The sequence below is a fragment of the Leuresthes tenuis genome, unplaced genomic scaffold (genome assembly GCF_036924035.1).
Source record: "Leuresthes tenuis unplaced genomic scaffold, fLeuTen1.0.hap1 SCAF_20, whole genome shotgun sequence".
Taxonomy (NCBI): Eukaryota; Metazoa; Chordata; class Actinopteri; order Atheriniformes; family Atherinopsidae; genus Leuresthes; species Leuresthes tenuis.
The window spans coordinates 13,501,891-13,527,593 of NW_027325374.1; the positions used below are offsets into that span (position 1 = coordinate 13,501,891).

At 43.5% G+C, this 25,703-nt stretch overlaps 1 protein-coding gene and 1 long non-coding RNA gene across 4 annotated transcripts in view; one reads left to right on the forward strand and one right to left on the reverse strand.

Annotated features, from left to right (window-relative positions):
* The first annotated feature begins 17 nt into the window (after nt 1-17).
* LOC140278424 (uncharacterized) lies at nt 18-3,665 on the forward strand. Its single transcript, XR_011909195.1, has 2 exons — nt 18-95; nt 510-3,665. It is a non-coding gene; the product is annotated as an uncharacterized lncRNA (long non-coding RNA).
* The window catches only part of taok2b (TAO kinase 2b), a 24,742-nt gene continuing 2,428 nt past the window's right edge, over nt 3,390-25,703 (reverse strand). For 2 of the 3 annotated variants that reach the window (XM_072373414.1, XM_072373415.1), the window contains exons 2-17: nt 25,067-25,207; nt 23,240-23,311; nt 23,027-23,128; nt 20,601-20,646; nt 20,410-20,506; nt 20,106-20,219; nt 19,225-19,316; nt 19,003-19,096; nt 18,752-18,833; nt 17,834-18,001; nt 16,955-17,161; nt 15,648-15,940; nt 15,202-15,379; nt 14,886-15,014; nt 14,449-14,652; nt 11,587-14,308 (exon numbers count right to left, since the gene is read on the reverse strand). In XM_072373414.1, the coding sequence (XP_072229515.1) occupies nt 12,470-14,308; nt 14,449-14,652; nt 14,886-15,014; nt 15,202-15,379; nt 15,648-15,940; nt 16,955-17,161; nt 17,834-18,001; nt 18,752-18,833; nt 19,003-19,096; nt 19,225-19,316; nt 20,106-20,219; nt 20,410-20,506; nt 20,601-20,646; nt 23,027-23,128; nt 23,240-23,311; nt 25,067-25,198 (3,849 nt within the window). In that variant the 5' untranslated portion in view covers nt 25,199-25,207 and the 3' untranslated portion in view covers nt 11,587-12,469. Of the gene's footprint in view, nt 5,341-5,864; nt 6,048-7,765; nt 7,979-11,586; nt 14,309-14,448; nt 14,653-14,885; nt 15,015-15,201; nt 15,380-15,647; nt 15,941-16,954; nt 17,162-17,833; nt 18,002-18,751; nt 18,834-19,002; nt 19,097-19,224; nt 19,317-20,105; nt 20,220-20,409; nt 20,507-20,600; nt 20,647-23,026; nt 23,129-23,239; nt 23,312-25,066; nt 25,208-25,703 lie in introns of those variants that run through there. The other variant, XM_072373416.1, reaches the window with a different exon arrangement.

The window sequence follows — 25,703 nt, forward strand, 5'->3', positions numbered from 1 at the left end:
TTTGCATGTTGCGGATCGGCCCACCGACGATTGAGGCGCCAACAGTCGCCTGTCCTGCAGCAGAAGCGACGGGCTCCTGGATTCTCTTGAAAAACGTGAATAAAGCCGTCTGCAAAAATATGTTTTTCTCATTGAGGTAGCCTGGTGCTGTCAATTAAAATGCACGCAGCTGTTGACTAAAGCAGGCTGCGGTACACGGGCAGAAGTGGAGCAGGCCAAGTCCAATAAACGGCCCGTTTCTCTTGGACTTTGATTTTTTTAACTTTAATTATTCTTACACTAATCTGACCAGATCGCAGTATCCCACAACAAAACTACTTGGAAAATCCCCCAAAAGAACGCATCTTGAAAGTATTACACTTTAGCAGTACACACAAACCAATCTACGTGAAATAAATGCATTTTTACGCAAGAGTAGAAACATGAGTTACAACACACGCATCTGGTAACACAGCAGGTCATGCTTTGTTTTTAATTTATGCATCTATTTTTCCGATTTCCCCCAATAGGCCAATCGGGTGTTTGTCGAAGCCTCGATGTTGGATTCAAGCCCTGACCCCGGCGAGCGGCGCTCTCGCCGGGCCGCAGCCTATCGCTCCACCTCGGCCGTTCAGCTGCGAGGATGTCATCTTTCTTTTTTTATCGCCCGCTCTCCCTCCTCCCTCCCTGTCTCTTTCTTCCTTTTCTTTTTTAATTCCTCTTTCTTCTCCCCCTCCTCTCCTTTTCTCGCACCGCTATGTCCCACTTGCTCTTAAAGGGATAGAGTTTCCTCTTTGGACACCCCCCTCATTTCCGTCTCTCGCTCAGGGCTCGTCCTCTCCCCTTCCTTCCTGTTTTTTTCGGCCGACACTAAATGCACGCCAGCCTTTTCTCTTTTTTTTTCTTGTCTTTTTTTCCCTCTACTCAGAGCGATCTGTGCTGATCAGACCTGCTCGGCGGAAAAAAAAAACACCCGGAATGACTTTCCATGAACGGAGACATGTCAGACGCATCTTAAAGGCAGTGCGCGCAGATCCTCCCAGTCAGACCATAATAATGATGTCAGAGCCAGTTAGAGTACAGGACGAATAGCAGCTCAGGATACACACACAATAGATGAGAATGACTTTCAACAACGATGCGCCTGCAAACAACAACCATGATGACACTATATGTGATGTTAAAGAGGTTTGCAGACCCTCGATGTGCTTTGTTTAAAAAAAATATATTAGACACTTAAGGGGGCCTCGGTGCGCAAAAAAAAAGCATCATAACCAAACATGCAACAAAAATTCAGACCCAATTTCTCAAAATGCAGCGTTTCAGAAAACAGTGGTTTTAGATGTACACTTATATGTACCTCGTGAGATCATTTGTGAAAAGTCCTGTTTTCTGGACTCGTGACGTTTTTCTGCTTGTGTTGGTGTGGTTTCTGTTTCAGTGTTTTGTCTGAACATGTTTGTGGAATGTGAAAGGAAAGGATTCGTAATGGGTTAATCGTGTAAATGACGGGGATGATGGGATCGCTCAAAGAATCTGGAGCTACGGAGAAACGGTGTGAAAGGCTCGAAATTATCTGTCAAATAATGTCTGTTCATAGATCTGTGAAATGCTTCTCACTGTTTCCTAAAGCCACAGTTTAGTCATATAGATGCAGCCCAGTAACAACAACGGCAACAACAAAAAAACAGTGTTTCCCAGAGAGACCTACATGGAACAGAAATTAAAATAATCAATAAATCATAATTTATCAGAACAGCTACCAGCTCATTTGAGCATATTTTAATGCTTGCTCATGCAGTAATAAACATCTTAACAATAACGAAATCTGTCCGAAGCAAATCAAATCAAGACAAGTGAATGTGTTGATATCAATTTATTGTCTTTATTTTATTCTTTTTAAATGACTTTTTAAAACACCCCATTTACTTTCCAACGCAAGTTTGAACCCTCCTTCCCTACCCTCCTCAAGCTTGGAACTGCTTGACGTAAACGTTTGATAAGCATCTCAACCCCAAATGCCCCCTCCCCCCCAAAAAAATCTCGCTTCCTCCGTCACTGATCCAGGTGTGATGCAGGGACAGGAGTCTCCCTGCTCTGATGCTGACAACAACCCGCCTAAAAACCCAACCACACAGACTCCCGAACCCGCCAGTCTTAGTTTTATACAAGGAGTTTTCATGCATGCACTGACAGTCCAACCAAGCAGAAAGTGGTAGGTTATACATGGAATTGTCTTCAGCTGGTGTTTCCGAGTCATACAAACAGCAGGGTGATTATCTTTTTTTACTTCTTCTTCTTTTTAATATTTTTCAATTCAAATACTACTTAAAAAATAAAAAAAAGAAGTGAAAACAGCATAAAACAACAACAAAAAAAGTCCTGTTATTTCCGGTTTCCTTCAAGTTAACGAGCTTCAGGAGTTTCTTCCGAACACCGACTGGTGCGGACGGGCTGCTGCGGTCACTGCTGCTGGGCCGCCACCAGGGGGGGCACGAGCACAGCAGCTCAGACGGGGCCCGTCCTGCCGCTTCTTCTTCTACTTCTTCTGCTCCTCCTTTTTCTTCTTCTTCTGCTGCACTCTTCCAACCTTTTGCGCTTTTTGAGCTGCCTGCATGCTGCATCCTTCGGCAGTCAGATATACTCAACTTAATCCTGAACTCACAAAAAAAGTAGATACAAAGGAAAAGCAGCATTTACATTCCAGTGGCCAAATCTTTTTTTTTCTTCATCAGTGAGAGTCCAGAGGAGGTCAGAGTTCACGTGAGCAGTGGAGCGCTGCAGGAGTGTCTTTTAAAATTCTCTAGTTTTGATGTCTACAAAAGTGTCAATTTAACTAGACTTTACCGCTCGACACACATACATAAACCTTTAACAATTATTAACAATCCCTTATTAATAATCATTAATATCTTTAAAGAGACACCACACCTGACAATGCAACAATTTTTATCAGCTTTTTTTTTTTTTTTACAGTAAAAGTTGGGCCCCTTTGCTCCTCGCAAGAAAAAAAAAAAAAGAATGTGAACATTATTACAACAAACATACACCAGGATTAGTTATGGTAATATTGACACCTATAGAAAATGCAGTTGGAGTCGTTGCTCTAAATCATGAACTCAATACTCATTTGAATATATCAAAAATTACTATCATTGTCTTTGTTTACTCTATAAAAGCAAATGATTTGTTTTTGTTTTTTTTAATATTTCCATAGATATGTACAGGGAAGGTCAAAAATCTGGGACACGTGATCTTAAATGCCAGTGAAACTTGGACAGATACGCTACATTTTAAATGTGTTTTGCTTTACAAATACTTTTTTTTCTCTTTTTTTTTTACATCTATCTCATGCATTGGAGTGACTCCTGTAGACAATTATGTTGTTTAGATATTCAATATGTCACGAATGCCAGAAAGCTTTTTTTCTTTTTTTTTTTAACGCATCTATACATGTCTACACAAATGTCTCTCCACGTGCCCTCTGCATTTTTAAATGAGTCTCTTGACTTTACAGACATTCTGTGTATCTGTGTTCGGTTTGAAATCCTCCTGCAGTCATCAAATAAAAAACTTTTGACGGCATGACATCCCTTTAAGAACCGCTTGAAGGCATTGGTGACGTTCCAAGCAACCTGTTTTGTTTTTCTTGTTTTGTTTTTTTTACACATTTCAGAAAAAGAAAAGAACAGTAGTTATAAATCAATAAAAAGTGTTTTCTAAACTCCAACAGGTTGGAGGCTAAAGTAAACAGTATTTCTTTTGGATTCTCCCCCTTTTCTCTCTCTGAAGTCCTATTTACGAGTGCTTGCTAGATAATATCTGGACACTACGGACTAAATACAATTTACATACACAACGCAACAAAACATCATCTTCCCTTTTTTCCTCCCATGCCCTCTCTCTTTCTCCATTCCAGCAAAGAACATCATAGAAGAAGACACGGCTGCCATCCCCTCACGCTCTGCAGCTGTCGGAGGAAATAAAGGCTAACTATACCCCTGTGCACACATCCCAGCTCACTTTTATACAGGCTGTAACAAAGATAAAACACTGCACAGAAACACCATATTTTTTTAAATCTAATGTCACCTTAATCCGGTGTTATTACAGATGGTTACATTCCTCCCGACCTCTTTTGTACCTGTGAGAATGGGAGAAAACCTCTAAACCCACCCTGAGTCTAAAGAGGCAGAGTGCAGCTCAATAATGTCAGTTTGCCCTTTCTTTGCAGCTGATGTCTGTGCGTCAAGAGAAAAGGGTGATATCCCTAAATCCTCTGCATGTCAACTATTCTGAGAGTTAAAGGAGAGAAGGAAAGGTGGCAAGCTGAGAGTATTGAGATGCAACCTGTGATAGCTACCTTCCTAAATGACCCCCTTTTCTTGCTGCTACCACTGTGTCTGATATTCCTCCTGCTCTCTAAGAGTAGGAGAGGTGGGAGCCGTTGGAGATGTGCGAAGTGACGGAGGTGCTTCGGCTCAAGACTCCGTCGCTGCCCCCAGAGCCTCCTGGCCCCCCGCCGGACGCCGTCCTCCTAAGAGGCTGGGGGCTGTTCCTCAGGGCCATCAGACTGGGAGTTCCGCGCACACCCAGCCCGCCACCGCCGTATATCCCCCCTTGCGAGGAGGAGGAGGAAGAGGAAGAGGACGATGGGCCGGAAATGGAGGGAGGAGCAGGTGGTGGAGGAGGTAATATAGCCAGGGACTGAGAGGAAGAGCGCGAGGGGAGGTGATGGGAGAAGGGATGGGGGTGTGGGTGGGCCAGGTCGCCGCCTGAGCCTCGCACTCCGGCCCACTCCCGCTCCCTCTCCTTCTCCCGCTCCCTGTCTCGATCCCTTTCCCGCTCACGGTAGAGCTGAGGTGTGCTCTGGTGGTGGTAATGTTGGGGCAGGTGGTGGCGCTGGTGGTGGGAGGAAGACGAGGAGGAGGAGGAGGAGGAAGAGGAGGCAGAAGAGCGGGATGAATGGTGCATCTCCCTCCCATCCCTTCCGTGCCCTAGGGCCAAGCCCAACCCGTGGGAGGAGGAAGAAGAGGACTCGCTCCTGCGGTCACTCGCCCCGCTGCCGATGCCGCTGCTGCTGCTGCTGTTGTGGCTGCGGCGGGAGAGCTGCTGCGAGGGCACGTTCTGCTGGTGCATGCCATGGCTCCAATGGCCAGCCGAGCGGGAGCTGGAGGGCGGAGCGTTGGAGTAGCCCTGCTTGGGGTAGGCTTCGCTGGGAATGCCTGTCAGTGCCATGTTGCTGAAGCCCAGACGGAGGCTCTCCGAGTCAAAGGTCTCGATCTCGCTGGCCTGCCGCTCCAAGAGGGTCCGAATTCGTTCTGAGCGCTCGTTCTGCAGGGACAACATCTCCTCCTCGATCTAGGAAAAAAAGCATTAAAGAGGACATGTCAAGAATTTGGGGGATTTTTCTGTTCCCTTCATCATGTTACTATTCTTTGGTTTGTGGGGTCAAAAAACACAATTATCATTTATATGTAAAGTGTCAATATCAACACGACTCAGCATTTCTTTTAAGCCTGATGCGGCATGAGTGTTTCATCATCATTTTTCAAGACATGCCAGCTTTTTTTTTTTGAAAATATTGGTATATAAAAAAAAGTAAACCCAATAATTATTAAGGTTTGACCTCTCCTATTGTTTAAAATGTTTCCAGTTTATTCAGAGGCTGAGAAATAAAAAGGCTTTTGTGCACATTTGTAAGTTTGTCAAGAAAGACTCGAAGAAGAAAAATTGAGTTCAGTGTCACCTCACTTTGAAGATGAATAAAATCCAGTTTGCAGTCTTTTCCATCAGCTTAAATGAATCCCTAAGACTCACCACCTTCCTGTACTATATTCTGAGGTGCTTTGCTTTCATAGAAGTGATTGCCAAAGAACTCTAACCCTCTGCTCCAGCAGGGCCCGGCGAAAGGACACCCTCTGCTCCAGGTCCTTGACCTCCTTCTCGTGCTGCGTGTCGGTGTGGATCTTGATCTTGCTCTGGTAGGCGTTCAGCAGCTCCAACTCTTGCTGCAGCTGCATCCGCAGCACCTTGTACTCCGCTTCCTGGGTCTCATCCAATCGCAGCTAAGAGGCAGAAGAAGGGGAGAAACGTGATGAAAAGTGGATGTGGCACAGCTGAAAGGGTAATAACATGTATGACAGTGTTAAAGATAAGGCCAAAGCAGGAGAAGTTTTGAAAGTCAGACAAAGAAAAGAGAGGGGAGATGCATAACAGAGCAGAGGAGAGGATCGGGAGTGTGAGCAGCTGATTGGTAAATATTGTCTGAGTTTCATCAGCGTGTGTCTGCATGTGCTATATCCAAGAGGGTGAAATTAACGTTTATTTGAGTATACGTTCAGTTTGTGCGAGGTCATTTAATTCCAAGCTTCGGAGGACATCCGACTGATGAATACAAATATCGTTTTAAGCTTGAAAACAAACAAAGTGAAATAAAATGGTGCGTTTGAGGCCCGTCCTACAGCATGACTCCTGGGCACAGATTAAGACTTGTGTCACGAAATACGTTTTTCATTCAAAGATCTAAAAACATTTTTTTTTTTTCTAACCTCAGATTAATCAGAGAGCAGGAAACCTTCCCTGATATTACCCACAGCATGAGTAGAAGTGCGCACAAGGGCAGTGGGGATTTGGCTTACGTGGCACGCTGCCATGTGAGGTAATTAAAGTCGCACAGAGGGTTATGTCACTAAAATATATATATAGACGTTTTGTCTGCCCTCATACTCTTCCTACTATGCTTCATTCATTTAAAAGCCTGATATTTGCTTGTGTGTGTGTAGAAAGAGGCAATCATTGAAAGTTATTGTGTGATGAAGAGGAGGCTGGACCTCATATCTTGATTGCTGCTCGGCTCCATTACGGGGGCCTCGATTTCAACTAAATGAATCGTCACTCGAGCCACTAGTGAAGGCCTGTTGAGTTGTGGAGAGCATTAATCCCATTTTGGGTTTTTGATCTTGTTCAGCTTTACTAGTGTGCTGTTTTGATTCATTATAGCTAATCGCAACTAATGCTAAACGGGTATTGCATTGTTACTATGCGTCTGACTGCAGCTGTGACACAGAGCCCTGTCACGAAGACAAGACTGTGGAAAAATGTTACGGTCCGTCTCAGTATTAGGGGTATTTTGACCCCAGCTTATACTTATTAAGTGTCAGTGGTGATAACTGTTTGTTAAATATAAATCGAAGGATGAAGCTCGTCTCAGGTTGCTATAGTTTTCTTTCTCAAAGCAGTATCTGCTGTGAATATATATTATAGTGAAATCAACATGAGAGATAATTTAAGTGTTATGTGAAAGGGGTTTGTGGAATTCATTTGTTGTATGAAGCTGAGTGAATTTTAAAGGAGCGCACATGGAGTACTGAATAGGATCTTTTAAAGATCAAGTCTGAGTACCATCATCTCTGTGAATATCAGTGTTTCTATTCTGATGACTTAGGCCAGCTGCCTCCGCTGCACTCTAAAGTTTATCCTCGACCCTATAGATGCTCTATTTTTGTTCCGGCCAGAAAACCATTAATATTTCCAGACGACTCGGGGGAATAAGTATGTTTGTTTTGGAAGAACAGTTTCACAGAACAGGGCGCGTCATTAGCTATAGGTCTGGGTGGTGTGAGTTTAGGTGGAGATTAAGACTGAGGGACTGGGAGGATGCTGGCAGGTGGGCGGGGAGGTGGAGAGGCAGGCAGGAAGCAGGCAGGGCGGCCTCCGAGCCGGGGACGGCAGAGGCGGTGTGGTGCGGAGTGTGAAGTGAACGACATCTCCTTGCCTTACTCACAGCCTGTGTGGACAGCATGTCATTGATGGAGTGGTCATACTGCTCGGCCAGGATGGCCAGCTTACGAGTCTGCTCATCCTTCAGCCGCTTCAGCACGGCCTTGTGGTCCGACTTGGGCGTGTTGTCCAGCAGGTGGTTGCGCAGGGCCTTGTACTGACGGGTTTGGATCTTACAGGTGTCCTGGAACTGACGCTTAATCTGAAGCTCTTTGGACTGGAGGAGAGAGAAGAGAAATGGAAGCAGCTGGGCTAAAGTGCTCCTGTGGTTTTAGGTATGAATGAATGATGGTGAAAAGCAAGAAAAGGGGGACTTTTTCCACACCGTGCTTTCAAAATGAGGGATTTGTCAAACGTTTGATAGTAACCAGGCTTACTGCTGTGAGTTCTGGAACAATTCCTGATGAAGTGGAAGAGGGTTACTTCACTGCAAACTACACTGTCCTGATGGGACACATTAGCTTAAACGTGTCATGAATATTTGGCTGTGAAATGGGAACTTTTTCAAATAGTCTGTTGAAAAGATGGAACTCTGGGAGATCACGGTTCTCTTATGCAACGGAAAATGTTTAAACGCCCAACAGAATGTACAGTATACACAGGGAGATGTTTTAAAGTTGAAGGGATCACCATAGGTTTATACAGAGTAAACAGTCGATAACACAGCCAGTTAGAGATGTGTTTTCATGGATGTTCATTTATCTGCGAAGAAGAAAATGTTAAGAACCACCAGGTGAAAATGATGAAATATGATAAGAGAAATGCAGCATGGGTATTAGTGTAGGACTGCCCCCTCTAGGTGCCCTTCTGGTTACAGAATCCTCTGGTTTGGACTGATTATTTCACCATATTTTATGATTTTTAACTTAAAAAAAAACAACAACTGTAGAGCAAAACAGAATTAGAATTAAAACCAACTGATTTTCAGTCAGACTTCAAAATGTGTCCAACAGAAATCAGATAAATCTGCACATTTACAGACTTTCAAATTTCCTGGAGAACAATTTATAATGTCATGATTTGCAAACAAACAGGGTAAGTTCTCTCCTGCAGCAATATGTAAAGGATGAAGGTCTTTACTGTGAAAGTTTGAAACACACTGAAGCTGACCCAGAAAAAATGTTTAAAAAAAGGCCTATTGGTTTATTTTGCGATCTCAGGCCTTTAGAATCCGGATTGAAAAAGAAAATCCACTTTTCAAGGCTTACAATGACGTTACCAAACAGCACTGTGGAAAAACTCTGAAGCCACCCATCATTTCTCTACATCTAACTTCCAAACAGCCGGGCTCACTCGGAATCTTTTAAAGTGGTCTCGAGCAGTAGTTCTCCAGGCTTGAACATTGGCCGCTTTTCACTCATTTTCAATCCAAAGAAAATGACCAGAGGAATCCATTTTTCCTTTGTTTGTTAAGACCAATGAATTATTCACACGTGAAAACATGCACTTAATTTCAATGAAAAAGTGTCGAATAGCAACAAAGAACTTAGCAAAAAATCCATTTGAAACTGTATCTTAAAGTTCTACCAAGCAAACATGCAGAATTTGTAAAAAAAAATGCCCAAGACGACACAGTCTAACAGGCAAAAACACAAATATAATATTTCTGTATCAACAATGTGATTCTCAAAAAAGCCACTGATTGAAAACTTGGCATATCTCAGCATGGTGTGCAGTGTCCTTAAAAAAAAAAAAAGAAAAAGAGGAAACTGGACTTCTGCAGCAGTGGAACAGTGTATATGAAAGTTATGTTCTTAAGTAATGGGGAGAAATGAAGCAAAAACCAGACGAAGGACCTGAGAGATGCATCGGGACCTTTGGGCGATCCAGCTGTTTGCTAAAGCCTCATTAGACATAGTCTCCATGGAAGGGTGAATCCTCCCCAGAGCCCGGTCCCCAACATTATTGAAGCAGCGTGGGATCATCTCAACAGAGAACAGAGCAAAAAGGCAGCCGACATCCAAAGAGGAGCTTTGGGATGTCCTTCAAGAAGCCTGGAGAACTATTCCTGAAGACTACTTAAAGAAATGACAAGAAAACTCGTCCAGATTGTTCTATAGTATAAAGGTGGTCAAAAGAAAAATGGACTTTCAACCGTTTTCTACTTGTTTCCTGCATGTTTGCACATATTTCAACGAACTTCTGCCTCCATTTCCTATTTTCTGTCGATATATAAAGAAAAACAGGGGGCGACTGGAGACTTTAGCACAATTAGCGTATAGAGAGAGAACAAGGCTGAGGGTCACGGAAGCTACGTTACATTTGGTGGATGATGGACGCAGGAAGGGTTGGAGACAGATGACAACAACAGGTATGTGTGAGGGAAAAAAAAGAATCAGGGCAGATAAAATGGTCTGTAACAGAATCTGTTGACAGAAAAGCGACAACAAAAAAAAAACAAAACAAAAAGGAAAATATGTCAATAATGGAAAATCATAAAAACAGACAAGACAATGATTTAAACACAAAAGAATTTATTTTTTTTGTGTAAAGAAAAAAAAAAATCTATATGACAAAATGTTCCTTTTTTTTTATGCTTGCAAGCACACAGTCTGCCAACACCCATGCAGCTAAAATGAGCATAAGAGGACGACAAAACGTCACAATGCAGTACTCGTCTTATGCATACTGCATAAATTAAATATATATATCTATATAAAAAAAAAAAAAACTTAAGATGATATAGCACTCAGACAGTGTAGCAACAAAAGAGAATGCAACATGTAAACATACAGAGGAACAGATAATCTGAACAGAACACAAATGTAAATCAATGGCAAATAAGTTACATTCAAACCAAACGCTTGCGTGAGACTTTCTCTTTGAGAGCTCGGCTGCTCGAATGCAGGTCGACTGAAAAGGAAAAAAAACCAACAGAAAAACAGTGCCCTACTTTTTCCTCTTTCCCCAGGGTCATTTTACAGTCAAGACTGAGCTTTTCTACTAACTAATCCTCCACATAATGGTTCCAACATCCCCGACACGCAGCCTTTTGTTCCTTAAAGTCTTTCACACAGATTTTCCCTGCACGCTCCGTTCTTTGACCTCATCTCACGTCGGCTAAACTCGTAAGAGCACTTCGGTGTTACAGAGTAACGGTTTTTGTCTTGCCGAAGTAAAGCCGAGTGATGATGCGCAGTTACGTCTGAAAAATTGCCACTTTGAGGACAAACGTTTCAGTAATTTTTATTTTTTCTTTAAAAAGGACTATATGAACCGACGCGCTTTGGTTTCAGCCTCTCATAAAACAGAGGGGTTCGCTGCTCGTCTGTATCTTTGGTTTCGCTTGGAAAACGTCAGCTTCTTCAAGTTTAGTTGTGATGTTCTACAGGCTTCACATAAGATTAACAGGAAACTAAACCAGCCTGAGGCGACCCGGTCTCCTTTCTTTGGTGTCTGTTTTTCATTTTAAAAAACAAAAACGGTTCAATCAAATCAACGCTGACAGATTTGACCGCCCGCGTCGCTTCTCTTCGTTTGACGGGGAGCTGCTGTCGTCTTCACCTTCACATTCAGTAGTTAAAAAATAAAAAACAAATCAATCTTGAAGCGCGACTCTGTCTCGAAAGATTGTCTGTATGGCTTCATATAAAATAAATTCACTAAAACATTAAATAGGTTTTCATTATATTATACTTTCACTACTCTAAGGTATGTCCTCACCGCCCCCCCCCACACTTTTCACCCGGGATACGTTGCTTCACAACAGACGGACGTGTGCAAACAGTTGAAAGTGGGCGCTTCTTCTTCTTATATAAGGGGGAAAAGTTTACACGGTAAATCCTAAGATTATTGCATAAAGTGCAATAAAAACGCATATATAGAATATAAAAGTTGGTGGTTTTCATCAGCTTTATCATGAAACATTGAACCCAGTATCTATATTAGCAAACTAGTTTATTTCTAAAGGCGTTAACGTTTCCAGCTGATTATATAAAGTCCAACAAAGACCTTCTACCTACCATTTTTTCACTTAGCTTCAAACAGCATCTCACAACGGCCCGAGATATTTCTGCTGAGTTGTTTATTGCACTTTCCTACTAACCGACAGCTAGTGTTCAGGGTGATGTTAGTGAAATGATTGAGTATCCTTTTCTTTTTCACAGTATTCAGCAAAGGGGAGTGGAATTCTATCCATGGAGCTGCGTAACACTGCAATATTTGTTCCTGGCACTGAGAAAACAGTGAACTCTATGAAATAAGACCACGATAAGAGAAGAACAAGATTGCACAAAAATGGTCTCAAAAATAACCATTAAAAGTATTTGTCTTACAAATTAAGAGCAAAAACAATAAAATAAAGAAACTCGAGGAACTTTTACAAAAAGCAAAATAATAATAATAATAAAATGTAAAAACTTCACTGGGTTTGGTACAGCAAGTGTGGGTTTAACTGCTTGTTCAAGTCTGAAACGCCTTCTGATTCAACAGTATGGCTTATGTGCACACAGGTGGATGTTTGGATAAGCTTCTGCAGCCAAAAATCACTTCAGCCAACACACACGGATGTACACACGTACATGCGTGCAGCTTAAATAAGGCTCATCTTTAAGAAATGCGACCACAAACCAGTTTGGGAATTATCTGACAACAAAGAAAGGTGGGCCCAAACCAAAAAGACAAATAATGGTTGAATAAAGGAATGCAGAGCGTGATCATCAGCAAGCTCACGCACACACATCACCGGCACAATTCCCCGCAATTCTTGCTATCTCCACGGCCGGATTTTCCCCCTGACAAACCTTCCAGATGAAGTTCGCCTCAACCCACACTCCCATCTTGCCTCCTCGCGAAACATCCGCTCCCTCTCCTCCCTCCTCTGTCGCTCCCTCTCTCTCCTCCTCCTCTCCTTCTGCCTCCTCTCTCGGACCTCCCGGGGGAGCAGTCGGGGCAACCTGCTGGGGATCTCCTCCTTTAAGAGGCCCAGAGCTTGGAGTTTGATCCGAACATTGAGCGGCAGCTTTCTGAAAACCTGTCTGGCCAGTTTTATTAATATGGTGTTAGCAAAGTCTGCCAGGACCCCAAGGGGGCGCCCACTAAAGCGCTTCATCCAGAGCAGGCCCTTGGCCAGGTGAGAGGAGTTTGGGCAGCGAGCCTGACACTCTAGCGGCAAGCTCTTCAGGGGAACTGGAATCTTGGACTGGCGAACACCCCAGTTTCGCCCAGCTTTGGGGAACATCTCATAAAGGTTTCGCTCTGCCATTCCGCCCATGACCGACTGGCACATGGCGAAGAGAGGTCGAGGCAGACGGAAAAGGACGCGCATACACAAACGGTTGACTTTGCGGGGGGCGCGCTGGAAGAAGTCCCGAGCCGGCCTGACAACCAACACAATAACCAAGTAGAGGGAAAGGAAGAGGGAGGGAGAGCTAAGGAAGGAGGCTGAGATTAAAATCACGGGGATGTAGTAAATTCCCAAACTGAGGGAGAGTCCTAAACTGAAGAGGCCGGCAGCCCACAGGCTGAAGGACAGGAAGGTGGAGAGGGACAGGGAGCAGCAGGAGCGCAGCAGGAGGTATGAGAAGAAGAGCGCCAAGAAAGCGAGCTCAGCGGAGAGGATAAGTGAGGCTACAGAGGGCAGGGGGGGCGAACGACGGAGGGAGAGGAGAAAGATGGAGAGCAGCAGCAAAGTGAGGTTGGAGGGCTGAGCGGCAGCCGAGAGGGAGAGCAGGAGGCAGATGGCATGAGAAAAGAGTGAGGGGAGGGAAGTCTGGGCAGGGGGAGGGGTGGGAGGAGGCGACACAGTAACGGGCTCCAGCTCCTCTGGGGCGTTAGCGAAGTAAAACTCCGACAGCTCATCGATGGCTCGCTCACGGTGCCGTCTCTCAGGGGACGAGAGCGAGATGAACTCTGAGGGACAACCATCAGCCACACCCCTGCCCTCATCCTCCTCTTCATCGTGTGAAGTTTTACCGTCATCCTCTACATATTCCCACTGCACTCCCTCTATTTCCCTCACCTCCGTCCCATCATCTTCATCATCCCTGCCATCACTTCCCTTTGGATCTCTATCCTCCTCATCTACTTCAAACTTCCTGTCAACCACGGAAAGCCTCACTCCCTCCACCTCCTCTTCTCCTTCTGTATAAACTTCCTCATCACCTAATTCTACCACTGCTCCGTCAAGCTCATCCCCGGCGTCATGCACATCCTTCCTGACCACCTCATTCTCCTTTTCTAACTCACTCCCCTCCACGTCCTCCACCTCTCTCGCCCCCTCCTCACTGCCCCAGCTGCTGCTCGGACCCTCGGTCGACTGGCTCGCTCTCTCCTCAGGAGACCCCTCGCTCTGGGTGCTCTCACTCACTTTGAGGCTCTTGGGCTGCTGGCGGACCTCCACGGCGTGTTTCTGACGCAGCTCTTGCTCACGCCTCTTGTTATACTCCATCTGGTTGGTGAGCTCGGTCTGGTGCTGCGTGCGGATCAGCTCGGCCCGCGTACGTTGCACTAAACCCAGCTGGCGGAACTCCAGCTCCTGGGTGGACTCGTGGTGACGCAGCAACATGGCGCACTCCAAGTCCTTCAGAGTCTGCTTTTTGTTTAGATCCTGGAGAAAGAAAGATGGCAACGAAGAAGAGGGAATCAAGTAGGGTTAGTACTATTGATTAATTGCCTTTCAAGGTATAAATTTAAGAAGTGGAAACACTTTTTTAAAATATAATAACTTATGCTAAGACTGAGTAACACCTCTCTGAGCAGATCCTGCTCCAGGTTGTGGCGCGCCAGCAGCATCTTCCTCTTGTACTGGCGACACTGTAGCTCATAATACTGCCTCTGCCTCCGCAGCAGGTTCGCCTCTTCCTCTGCCTGCAGCTGCTGCAGACACTCCTTCTGGTGCACCAACCACTCCTGCTTCTCCCGCTTTGGTGTTGACTGGTTCTCATTCAGTTCCTTGAGAGCAGAGAAAAGGTTCAGGATTGGCTCCACTGCTATGATATCAAGCGGACAGATCAATGCAGTTTTCCATGATGTTACTATGATGCAGGATGAGTTTTACGCTGCAGAACAGAAAGTCAATCTAAGCCGTCCAGCTATTGAAAATCATTTAAAAAACTGATGTGTATATAATGCAGCATTTGTGTGGCACTACAGCTGATTGTTGACATGAAATGACTCAGAAGCACCTCTTTGAGCTGCTCCTTGCGCTGTCGATACTGTCGTTTCTGGGACTCGAGCAGACCGGTCAACTCCTTCTTCTGCTGGGCCAGTATGTGCTGCTGGAACTTCTTCTCCTCGGTTATAACTGCCTTTGTCTGAAGAATCAGGCATTCACATGAAACAGGAGTTGAAGCAGCACAAACCAAGATGTCCTCAACAGTACAATTGTTTCTCCCTCTCTGGCATTTTTCTCACATTTCTGTTCAACAAATATGTTTGATGACTTATGTTTAGAGTCTCCTTCTCACTATCACCCATGTTTCCATTTCTGCTCTCGCTCACCTCCTTCTCCATGATAGCCTGGTGCTTCTTGGACAGTTTTTCTCCTTCCATTGAGAAACTGTTCCTCTGATTCTCCAGCTCTTTGTCCAGTCTCAGCTGGTGCTCGTCCATCTCTCCTTTCAGCTTGTTCTCCAGGCCCATCAGCTGCTTCTGGTGCTGACGCCTCATTCGCTTGTACCTGCACGAAACAGAAGGACTCGATGTCAATAAACTTCCAACAAGCTTTCTTTAGTTTCAAGATTTTACAATGTGGGTCCTTTAAGTCCCTGTCAAAGTGCACCAAGTTCTCTACAAATAAACTTGTTTTCTCTGTATTTTAAAGCAAAACACGGCCCGTACAACAGCACCAAATCCCAGCCTTTGTTAGCTATACTTTGTCACTAAAGTCATTTCGTCGGCACGTCAACGTGTGAAGAATGAAACTAAACCTTGACCCGTGACCTTACCCAGACATTTGCTCTCTGAGGGCCGAGCCCTGCTCATGTTCTTGGATCTGACGGGTGACCAGTGAAGCGGTCCTGATGGTGGCAAAGTGGTCTCGGCCACGTCGACGTCTACCCCCTCCTCCTCCTCCTCCACCCCCTCCTCCTCCACCTCCTCCTCCTCCACCACCTCCTCCTCCTCCTCCTCCTCCTCCTCCCCCCGCTCCTCCTCCTCCTCCTCCACCGCCACCAGATGAAGCCTCTCGTTGTGAGTCAACTTCTGGCTGATAGGGATCATCATAGATGTTGTCATGGCTCTGCAGAGCGGAGGGAAAAAAGTTTTAAAAAAAAGGGACATTTAAAAAAAAACAAACAGAAACAACAACAAAAAAAAAACAGTTGATGGCATATAAATGTGATTATTAAGTGTTTAACCAACTCAGAGCACATATATATGTGTGCAGTCATCGCATGTCCACAAACACTGAAGCTTTAGCAGATGACGGCAGATGAGCGTTGTGTACAGGGCTTAGAATTCAGTGGAGATTTGTAACTAACGGTTGTAATTTCACCGATGGGAAATTAATCTATTCGTTTCAAGCTTTACTTAACCGAAATAAGACACTTGAGATTTAAATTCAATGTTTGAAGTGCATCTTGGCCAATCCCTCGCACATTTACAGCAATATCACTTGCTGCTGTTCAGCCAGCATAAAAAAAACCTCATCTTTAGGAACACTTTAGGAAGATTATAAGTTGGAAACATCAATTTACAATCTCATTTTGAACTCTTCAGCACTAACACATCCTCACACAAACAGACTTTGCATTTTAGAGAGCAGCTCCAGTTAGATTCACTGATTTCTTCATGTTTTTTTTTTTTGTAGATCAACACTGACAATTCTTCTGTGCACGTGCTCTCTGAAGTGTTTTTACTTCCTCTCTCCTGTAGGTGGTGCAATTCAGCACCACCTACCAGCAAAACTGGTCTGACAACTAAGGAACGGGTTCCCCTGCTGGTTATCCTCAGATGATTTTACTACTGCATTCAAAAACTAGTAAAGAACAAATGGATGCAACACAATACAAGAGTGCATTAAAATTATGGGACTGAAACACAAAAAGAAAGCTTTACTTTCAATATTCTTATAGACTGCTTTGATCCTGAATCTAAATTCATCTTTTCTATCGTTAATGTAACACTAATCCCACGAAAGAAAACTATTTTCTCTTGTAAGATAAAATCTAAGCTCTTTCTTAAACTGATGGAGATAATCTCAAAGAAGATTTAGAAGGGATTGGACTGTTTGACAGCTCCACCCCGGACTGACCAGGGGCTTGTGCAGGACAGAGCTGTTGGAGGTGACGGTGTGCTCTCCCTCTTGCATCATGGCCATCTCCCCACTGTCGTCAGAGCCGTCCGCCAGGCTGTTGACCGAGCTGCTCTGGGAGCTGGCGCTGATTGACATGGATGGCAGAGAGTGGGAGCTCTCCATGCTGTTGACTGTGCCGGTTCGTAACATGTACTGCTCTACATCCTGGTGACAAACGGAGAAAGAGAAGATTTTAGTCCGAGAAGTTGAATCTTTCTGGAGGAAAACAAAACACTTTTAGGGAGGTGACTGGGAGTATTTTGACAAACGGGAGGATAGTAGTTCACTGGCCAGTTTATAGCACAGAAACATGCTTGTCCTAAAAACAGTCATGCAGCCTGATGCTCAAATGACAAATTATTCCCTTTTGTTGGACCAACCAAATATAATTAGATAGAATAATTCCCATATATAGAACTGAGGAGTATGCCGAAAGGTTTAACAGTACCTTCCTTTGACCTTTACCTCTTCTATTTCTACCCCCTACCCGAACCAGGGTTTGTATACCTAACCCCGCTCTGACTGCTGTGCAGTTGGTGAGAGGCTGGAGTAACTTGTGGTTGTGGAAGAAAAGATGGTTGTTGTGGTGTGAGGAATAGTGATGGCTGGCATTAGGGGAGTGACTCTGGGTGATCACTGTCTAGCCTCCTGGACTGTCTAGCCTTTTTTTTTAGCACAAGTTTCTTGTGTTTACTTCAAATTGGACTAAGCTAACAGACCTTCAATCTGGCTAGTCTTATCTAATTTGAGGCACTTACTACCTTTATCACCTCTGTGCATTTTTCTGTTTCCCATCAGCTCTTGTGCTCTTCAACCCCTCCTCTGCCTCATTCTTACCTCTTCCTCATCACCTCCTTCTGGTGCCGGACCGTTGTGTGCCTCGTGAAAAAGGATTTTCTTCATCTTCCGGTACTGAAGGTTGTCTAGCTCCCGGACAGCATCCTTGGTGCGTGCTATCAGGTCCATCACAGCTGTCATGGGACGCTCTCTGCATAGGAAGTGGTGCTGGGTGGAAGGATGGGTTAAGACAAAGAGTCAATCAGACAGTGATGAACACCTGAGGGTTGGGACTTTTAAAGTCACTTTTTTGCTCTTAATGCCTCTGCTTTTATGAAACAACCAATTACACCCAAATAAGTGATTAGCATGCTATTTAAATGCTGGCTGGTCAGTACAGCAGCTAAAATGCATGTCAAGTCAGAAAGTTTGTACAAATGTCAGTCAGTGTTGGAACAAAATTAGACAGCAAATCTATTCTTGCTTTCTTGACATGAAAAGCATGAAAAGCTCAATGATTATGAAGATTTGCCTCCACATTGGCCTTTCAATCACGTCTCTCGTTCATCAAAGCTGGAAAATCTGCTTTGAACTTTAATTTCAAAGCTGATTAACAAATGATTATTTTTCCCCCCCGAACATCAGCAAGGTGACTCGGTAATTAAATCAATGCGTGCTGGAGCAAGAGAATACAAAGAGACTCCTCATGGTGTATTAAACACTCGAGAGAGAGGTTTAGTAAAATATTTTAAATGATTCATGACTGTGGATCGTACATGCAACCATCTCAAAAGCATTCTCTGATCCCTGCTCACCATGTGCATCATTCCCACAGGACTAAATACTAATCATTGATATTATTGAATGATTTCATAATTTATTGTCATCTGAATATAAGCTTCTCTCTATAATTCTCAACTATAACAACCTCAAGGCTCAGCCTGCGTTAAAACCCAAAATCCAACATTTCAACTGTACCTTGAGCAACACATCAGAGGTAGGTCTGTCCTGGGCAATCTTTTGCAAACAGGAGTCCACAAAATTTCTGAAGTAATCCGACCTGAAAAATATATATATAAAAAAAAACTCTTTATCAAAAGGCACATGTGATGATAATCATTTGCGATTTTTATGATGCGTGACAGAAGCTTGTAAAGTTTATCCTGCTGCACCATGAAAAAAAACACATGCTGTGACCCCATAGTCTTAGAAGGTTCCACATCTCTCACCAGTGATTAGACTGCAACACAGGGCTCTCATTCTGGGCGATGTGGTATAAGGCACTCATAGCATTCATGTTGAACAGAGGAGGCTTCCTTTCCGCTAGAGAGTGACAAAACACAACACAGCATGACAAAGAGAGAGAGCCAGAGGAGAGGAAATGTTTCGAGGACTTCAGCTTTGTGAAGACCAAAGAATCCCTGGTGGACCACTTTATGGCCATTTCTTACCCAGCTCTATGCAGGTAATGCCAAGTGACCACACATCCACCTTTCCGTCATACTGCCCCTCATCCATGGCGAGGATCACCTCAGGGGCCATCCTGCATGGAGGAAACCAATTGCGCAACAACAATTCAGCCAATAGTTCAGTAATAGATGTTAAGGCGGTTAGGCAGCCGCTTCCTGCACAGCAACAACAGTAACTTCTACCTGCTGAAAAGTGGACTCATGCAGTGCTATGAGGGTTAGCTGGTTGGCAGGAACACACGGCAGCTGGTTCCAGCTGTTCAAGTGGGAAGTTTATAAACTTTGAATGAATTTGATTCGGACTTTGAGGCTGCCACATCCGGACGGAACCGTTTCACTTGGCGATACGTGGAGCACAGGCAAACAGGATCCCAGAAGAAGTAAAGTAAGTGTAGCATCAAAAAGCCACCTTTTTATGATCTGCATCCGGTTTCCGAGGGTCCAGCTGGGGACCTCTGAGGCCGATCAACTACACCTCAATCATTTTTTCTTGAAAAGAATTAAAGTAAATAAGATGAGGATGTATATACATATACAGCCTTGGCGTAGCTTCCTCAAAAAGTGTTATGAAAGTGACTAAGTCACACACACATGCATAAAACAAGGAAATTGTCATTAAAGTAGCTAGATTTCTGGTTACTGCTATACAAAGTGCACCTGCACTTGTAATCATAGCTGACGGTCTACACTGTTTGTGTTTGGTCAAGATTAAGAATATGCAGAATTTTTTCTAAAAGCAGGAACCTCATGAACAGTGGTGAAGCCGTGCTAAATTCTAATTCAAAGTAATTCTATTGAATCCACGAGAAATAACCCATGACTCAATGACACCGTGTAATGAGCAGGAACAAAGAAGCGTTTACCAGTAAGGTGTTCCCACGAAAGAGTTAGCCGGAGCAGCGATGGAGGCAGAGCCAAAGTCTCCCAGTTTGACCTGTCCTGGCTCTGTTAGCAAGATGTTTCCTGCTTTCACGTCCCTGAAAGATAAAAAAAAAAACAATCAGATAGGAAAAAATGGCAGGTCAGGAAAAATGAGGGAACACAACACAGAGAGACACACGAGTGCTGGAGGCTGCACTCAAGTCTGTGCCTTCTCCTCTGTTTTAGTTTAGTCTCAAGTAAGAAGAGAAGAAAAGATAAGGAGTGAAAAACAAAAAGGGGTGCAACCTGTGAATCATGTTGTGGGAATGAAGATACACCAATCCCTGCAATGCACCGTGAGTTATGGCGGCTATTTCCACTTCCTGGAGGGGTTTCTTGTGGACTGGGTGAAGAGAGACATAAGAGGGAATGAAGTGCTGTTTGTTTGAATGACTGAAATATTTCATGAACTCTGTGTTCTGTTCACTCCTTCTTACCTTCGAGGAGGTCAGAGGCAGAACCCAAGCAATACTCCATCACCAGCTATGGGAGAAACAGAGGGGTTAGCACACAGGACAGAGCAGAAAGGTTTATACATTAGGAGCCCTTTTTCCATGTGACATTTACACAAGTGGGAGAGCTTTTGTACATTTCTTTTGTAATGCCTAAAACAATCTTTACACCAAAAGTATCACGTTTAAACTGTCTTTATGAAACACTGGTACATGGGCCACTTAAATCCTTTTCTAACAGCCAGAAGCAGCATGTTCTGAAGGCTGTAACGCAGCCACATTATTGGAGGTAAGTTCAGTAACTACCACCACTTTTCAGGGTTAAATGCTTTTCTCTTTGCCCACGAGTTGTTGCTTTCAGTTTCAGAGCATCCATGTGACAACTTATAGTCGGTAAATGTGTGCTTCTTTAAAGAAAAAGGAAGCTTTGGCCACACCAACAGCAGAGTGCAGCATCCTTTACCAGGATGTTATGTTCCCATCGGAGCCGATTAATACTTCTGACAACTGCAGCGTTATTTGACAGACGAGTGAATGCTTAACAAACACTGTTCGCTTCTTATGTTTAGTTTTGACCAGTAGGAAAGAGGCTCAAGAGCAACAGACTGCACAGAACTCAGCTGCCAGACTTTTCAGCACATTTCTCCTGTTTTAGCCTGCGTGGACTGGCTCCCAGTATGTTTTAAAACTTATTTTAAGAGCTTACAATTCACTTTGAAGGCTCTTTGTGGCCTCTCACCTTCTTATTTAATACCATATAAGCCTTTATATTGACTGAGACCCTTAAGGATGGGACTTTTGTTCCAGAGTAATTCATGATATTTTCTTATCTGCTGCTGTGTGAGGCATATATGTTTATAAATAAGGTTCATTATCAAGAGGCCCTGCATATTGATATTACATCAACGATTCCACCAAACTTAGAATAGCTTCCAATATGTACAATAAATAATGGATGCAAAATGACACACTGACTGGTTATTTGAATTTGAAAGAGGTTTTTTTCCACTACATTAACTTTCTCCGGGAGCCAAGGTCTTTAAGATGATCTCTGGAGCTAAAAACTCATTTTGCCCAGAAGGAACTCGAGGCTAAATCAAATACTAATTCCACATCATTTTGTTTCACAGGAGCAGAGCTGACAGATGCAGATTAGTCGGACTCAGACAGACTCTGTGGCAAGTATATTTGCAAACTAAATGAGGAAGTCGACTAGTATCAACATTAGGACGAGCAGTTGACATTTCATGTTTTTGTGTTTGCATTATAGATGAAGCCAGGCTTTGCTATTGTCCACCCGTCTGAGAGAGTGAGTGTTAAGGGGAAACTGAGGGGAAAAAGAAAAGGAGAGAAAACGAAGTAAACCAACTTTATTTGACTGCGAGAGTTCAAAAGAAGAAATGTATTTACAGATCCCAATTTCCACTGATCTAATAGCCCCTGAAGCTGTTGGCATCATGTCTGAGCGAGCGTCCTCATACTTTTTCTGAGAAGTTGTGAATGAAGGATCTCGCAACAATTTTGCATCATGTTCCACATGATATGGGTCTTAAATGAGCAAATGGTTGCTTTTTTTCTCTCTTTGGAATGCATAATCATAATCTTCTTTTAAAGCAGCCTTACATATTCTCTTAATAAAGTAAGCAACAGCACTTTCCAATCGTTCCCTCTTCACAGTTTACCATCTCCCCTGCCAGCTCAGAGGGGCATCAGCGACAGGTCAGTTTGATCCTGTGTACATTGCAAATGACACCAACGTGCAACAAAGGTGCATCAAACCCAGCTTTAAAGGCACACGTGGAACAGGTCTTCTGTCACTGTCCGTGCGGAAAACCGAATAAAGCAGTGATGGACCACAGTGATAAAATGATGACTGACAGAATCACGACAAACTGATGACGCCATGAAAGCCATTTTCACAAGCCAACGTGTGCTAACATGAAATGCTGCTTTGAACCCTTTTCCGCTGACATGCACGTTGATTTCCACTCGCCCGACAGTATAGTTGACATGTTCAAATATGTTGTAATGATATTTACACAAAAATCATTCATCAAGCCTCATCACACACATGCTGTTGATAAAACGTTGTAAATTACACAACATAGCAGCTGTCCTGCATCAACTGAGCTCTATTCAGATAACACGGCTACCACTATCTCGACAAAATTGTCCACAGTCCCCAAAAAAAAATCTCCTGTGGTCATAGTCTGAACTGTTTTGAAGCGGCTGCTACAATTGATCTCACTATGCTTCTGAGCAAGAAGTTTTGTGCCCTGGGACCCATGTTCATCATGAACTACATGTCTTTACATACAAAATGATGCAGTTTATGCCTACTGCAGAATCAAATTAAGACTGACAGAAAAACACACACACACACATACACACACACACACACACACACTCACCCATGCTGTGTGCTCTCTCAGGTAGCAGCCACGATACTCGACAGTGTTGGGGTGGCGCAGTTTCTGGAGAAACTTCACTTCCTTGATGATATCCTGCCATTTCTGGAACAGAACAAAGCCACAGCCAATGATGAGCAAACTAATTTAGCATGTAGCCTGCTCTCATATCTACGTCATATCATGAATTACATGTTCTCAGTTCTCAGGTCCTACCTCATTGGACTGTTTCCCACTATAGGACATCTTCTTGATCGCCACCACCTCATTTGTGCGGATGTCATGGGCCTAATGTGGAAGAGTAAGCGACAGAAGACAAAACAGAAGCGACGAGTGTTTGTTATAGACTTGGTTTTCTATAAGTAGCAGACAAGCTCGTATCTTTTCAACTGTTTGACTTTAGGTTTGGCATCGGTTCCAAACTGCTGGTTGGCAGCACAAGCGAAACATTTTTTATTTTTTCCCCCCACAAAGCATTAGAGCTACAGAATGATTCATCATCCATTTTTACATTGGACACAACAAAGCGATCACTATTACATAAAAAGAATTTCTGCCGAGCTTCCTCTCCGGTCCATCTCTTCATCCTTGAATAGCTTTTTTTCACCCTTCACTAAACAGGGCTTTTCATCCACCACTGGCAACTTGTTCTTTGTCCCTGACTCACACTGGATTTTTTTTTTTTCCCCCCCCTTTCTCTCCTGTTATCTCTCACATTCAGCTAATTTGTGTCCACCTTGTGCTCTTACAAGAACCACCATCATTACCTTCATTCATTTTCAGACCAACACCGTCTGTGACTAGCAGTTTCAGCATTACCAGTGGATGGAAACTACTCTTCGGTGCTGTATTCATCACTCCTTAACATCAACCACTCTGTCCTCTGTAAGATATATTACAAAGAGTGCATTTAAATGGTATGATGAGACCGAAAATTAAACGATGTGAAAAACAGCCTTGCCGTTCTATCACTTCATCCCCCTCGCAAACTGCACATACTGTAGCTTTGTGGCTCATACAATAAAAATGTTACTCATAGCCTCCTGCCATCAGTGCCACCAATAGTTACAATTATGATTTTCTTGTCTATAAAATAGAAGAAATAATGACCAACTTCCTTCTAACAGTAAAACAGAACAAACAAAAAAAGTTTTTCACAAACTATCTCCACACTTCAAAGTGCACAATACATACAAATCCAACGCAACCAAATTCCTACATTTCAAGCATGTAAATCTCAAGTAGACCGAGGAGAGTGGCATTAAACTGTGCAAATGCATGTGACAGAACACTTCTATCTGCAACACCGAGAACAGATGAGTCAGGTTTTATCATTATCGAGTTATTTCCATAACAAACAACACTTCCTTCTGTCTGATGATTGAAGTTTCCCTCCTGACTCACTTTAAAGTTTGTAAAAATATATATCTTAAACTCTTCAATGGGCTTTTTTCTGTTTAACCAATTAAGACCTCATGCAACATATAGATATTTTAGTTCCAAGTCAGGAAGGTATCTCAGATTTTATTTGTTAAGGCCTCAGTCCTACACACTTATGAGGAGTGCGTTGTGTACTGCAACTGCCAAACATTTCAGCACGGTAGGGGTAGGTAGCATCTTATAGTTGTTTATTGGATTGTGAATTTTCCCTATGCAAATGCAAAATCTCCCTCTCTATACGGATTAATCTGCACTGTGCTGAAGGGTCTTTCGCCATGATTTGAAAAATTAGATAATTTTACAAACCTAGCAAGCACTGGCTACAGTTTAATCTCAGATAAGATATGGTCCATGTCCCTTATTTGGGAAACAAGAGACAACATTTCTGTAATGACAACATTTACACTCATAGTCAAGGACAGACATTCAAGGAGACAAAAACAGAAAAAGAAAGCAGTGTACTGTTGACACTTTGTCACCTACAAAATCGAACAGAACAAATTCCAGCTTTTAAAAGATTTATTTATCCACATCATTGCCAACTATGGCCAATGCTGCAGCCACATCCCTTCACAGAACCAAACACCAATGAAAGCAACTTACGAAGTAGACTGCTCCGAAGCTCCCATGGCCGATCTCCCTCAGGTCCGTGAAGAGCTTCTCAGGATCCTCCCTGCAGAACAGCTCAGCCACCTCCGGGTCCTTCAGGTTCCCGGCCCGCACACTCGACGGCATGGCCAGCGCCTGTTGAGAACGGAGGAAACATGCTGGGTGAGCGTCTGTTATTTGGAAGGATTACAAACTATTGTGTGAGATACAGGAGTTGCAAGGAAATATGGACCAGTCTGTCACATATATTTGGCCCAATTGGAATTCTGGAGAAATTTATACACATATGTAATTCTTCTAAAGTACCCCGCAGAAGTAAAATATGCCCTTAGCTCAACTGAAGACCAAAACTGGAAAAAAAGGAAAAGAAAAAGGGAAGCGTTTCACAGCAGCCAAACACAAAAAGGGTTTCACATCCAAATCAAGCCAGATCAAACTAGAGAGGAATATCTGCAGGAGTATACAGTGTCCCAGTATCTGTATAGCAATTATAGCGAGCACCTCACATATTAGTTAAACGTATTCTTTTAACATTAACACTAAATTACCAGCACACTAACCTGCAACTTCTTACAGAGTTTAGTGTTCCATGTCAGTGGAGCAAATCCCTTCAGTTCATGTGTACAAGTAC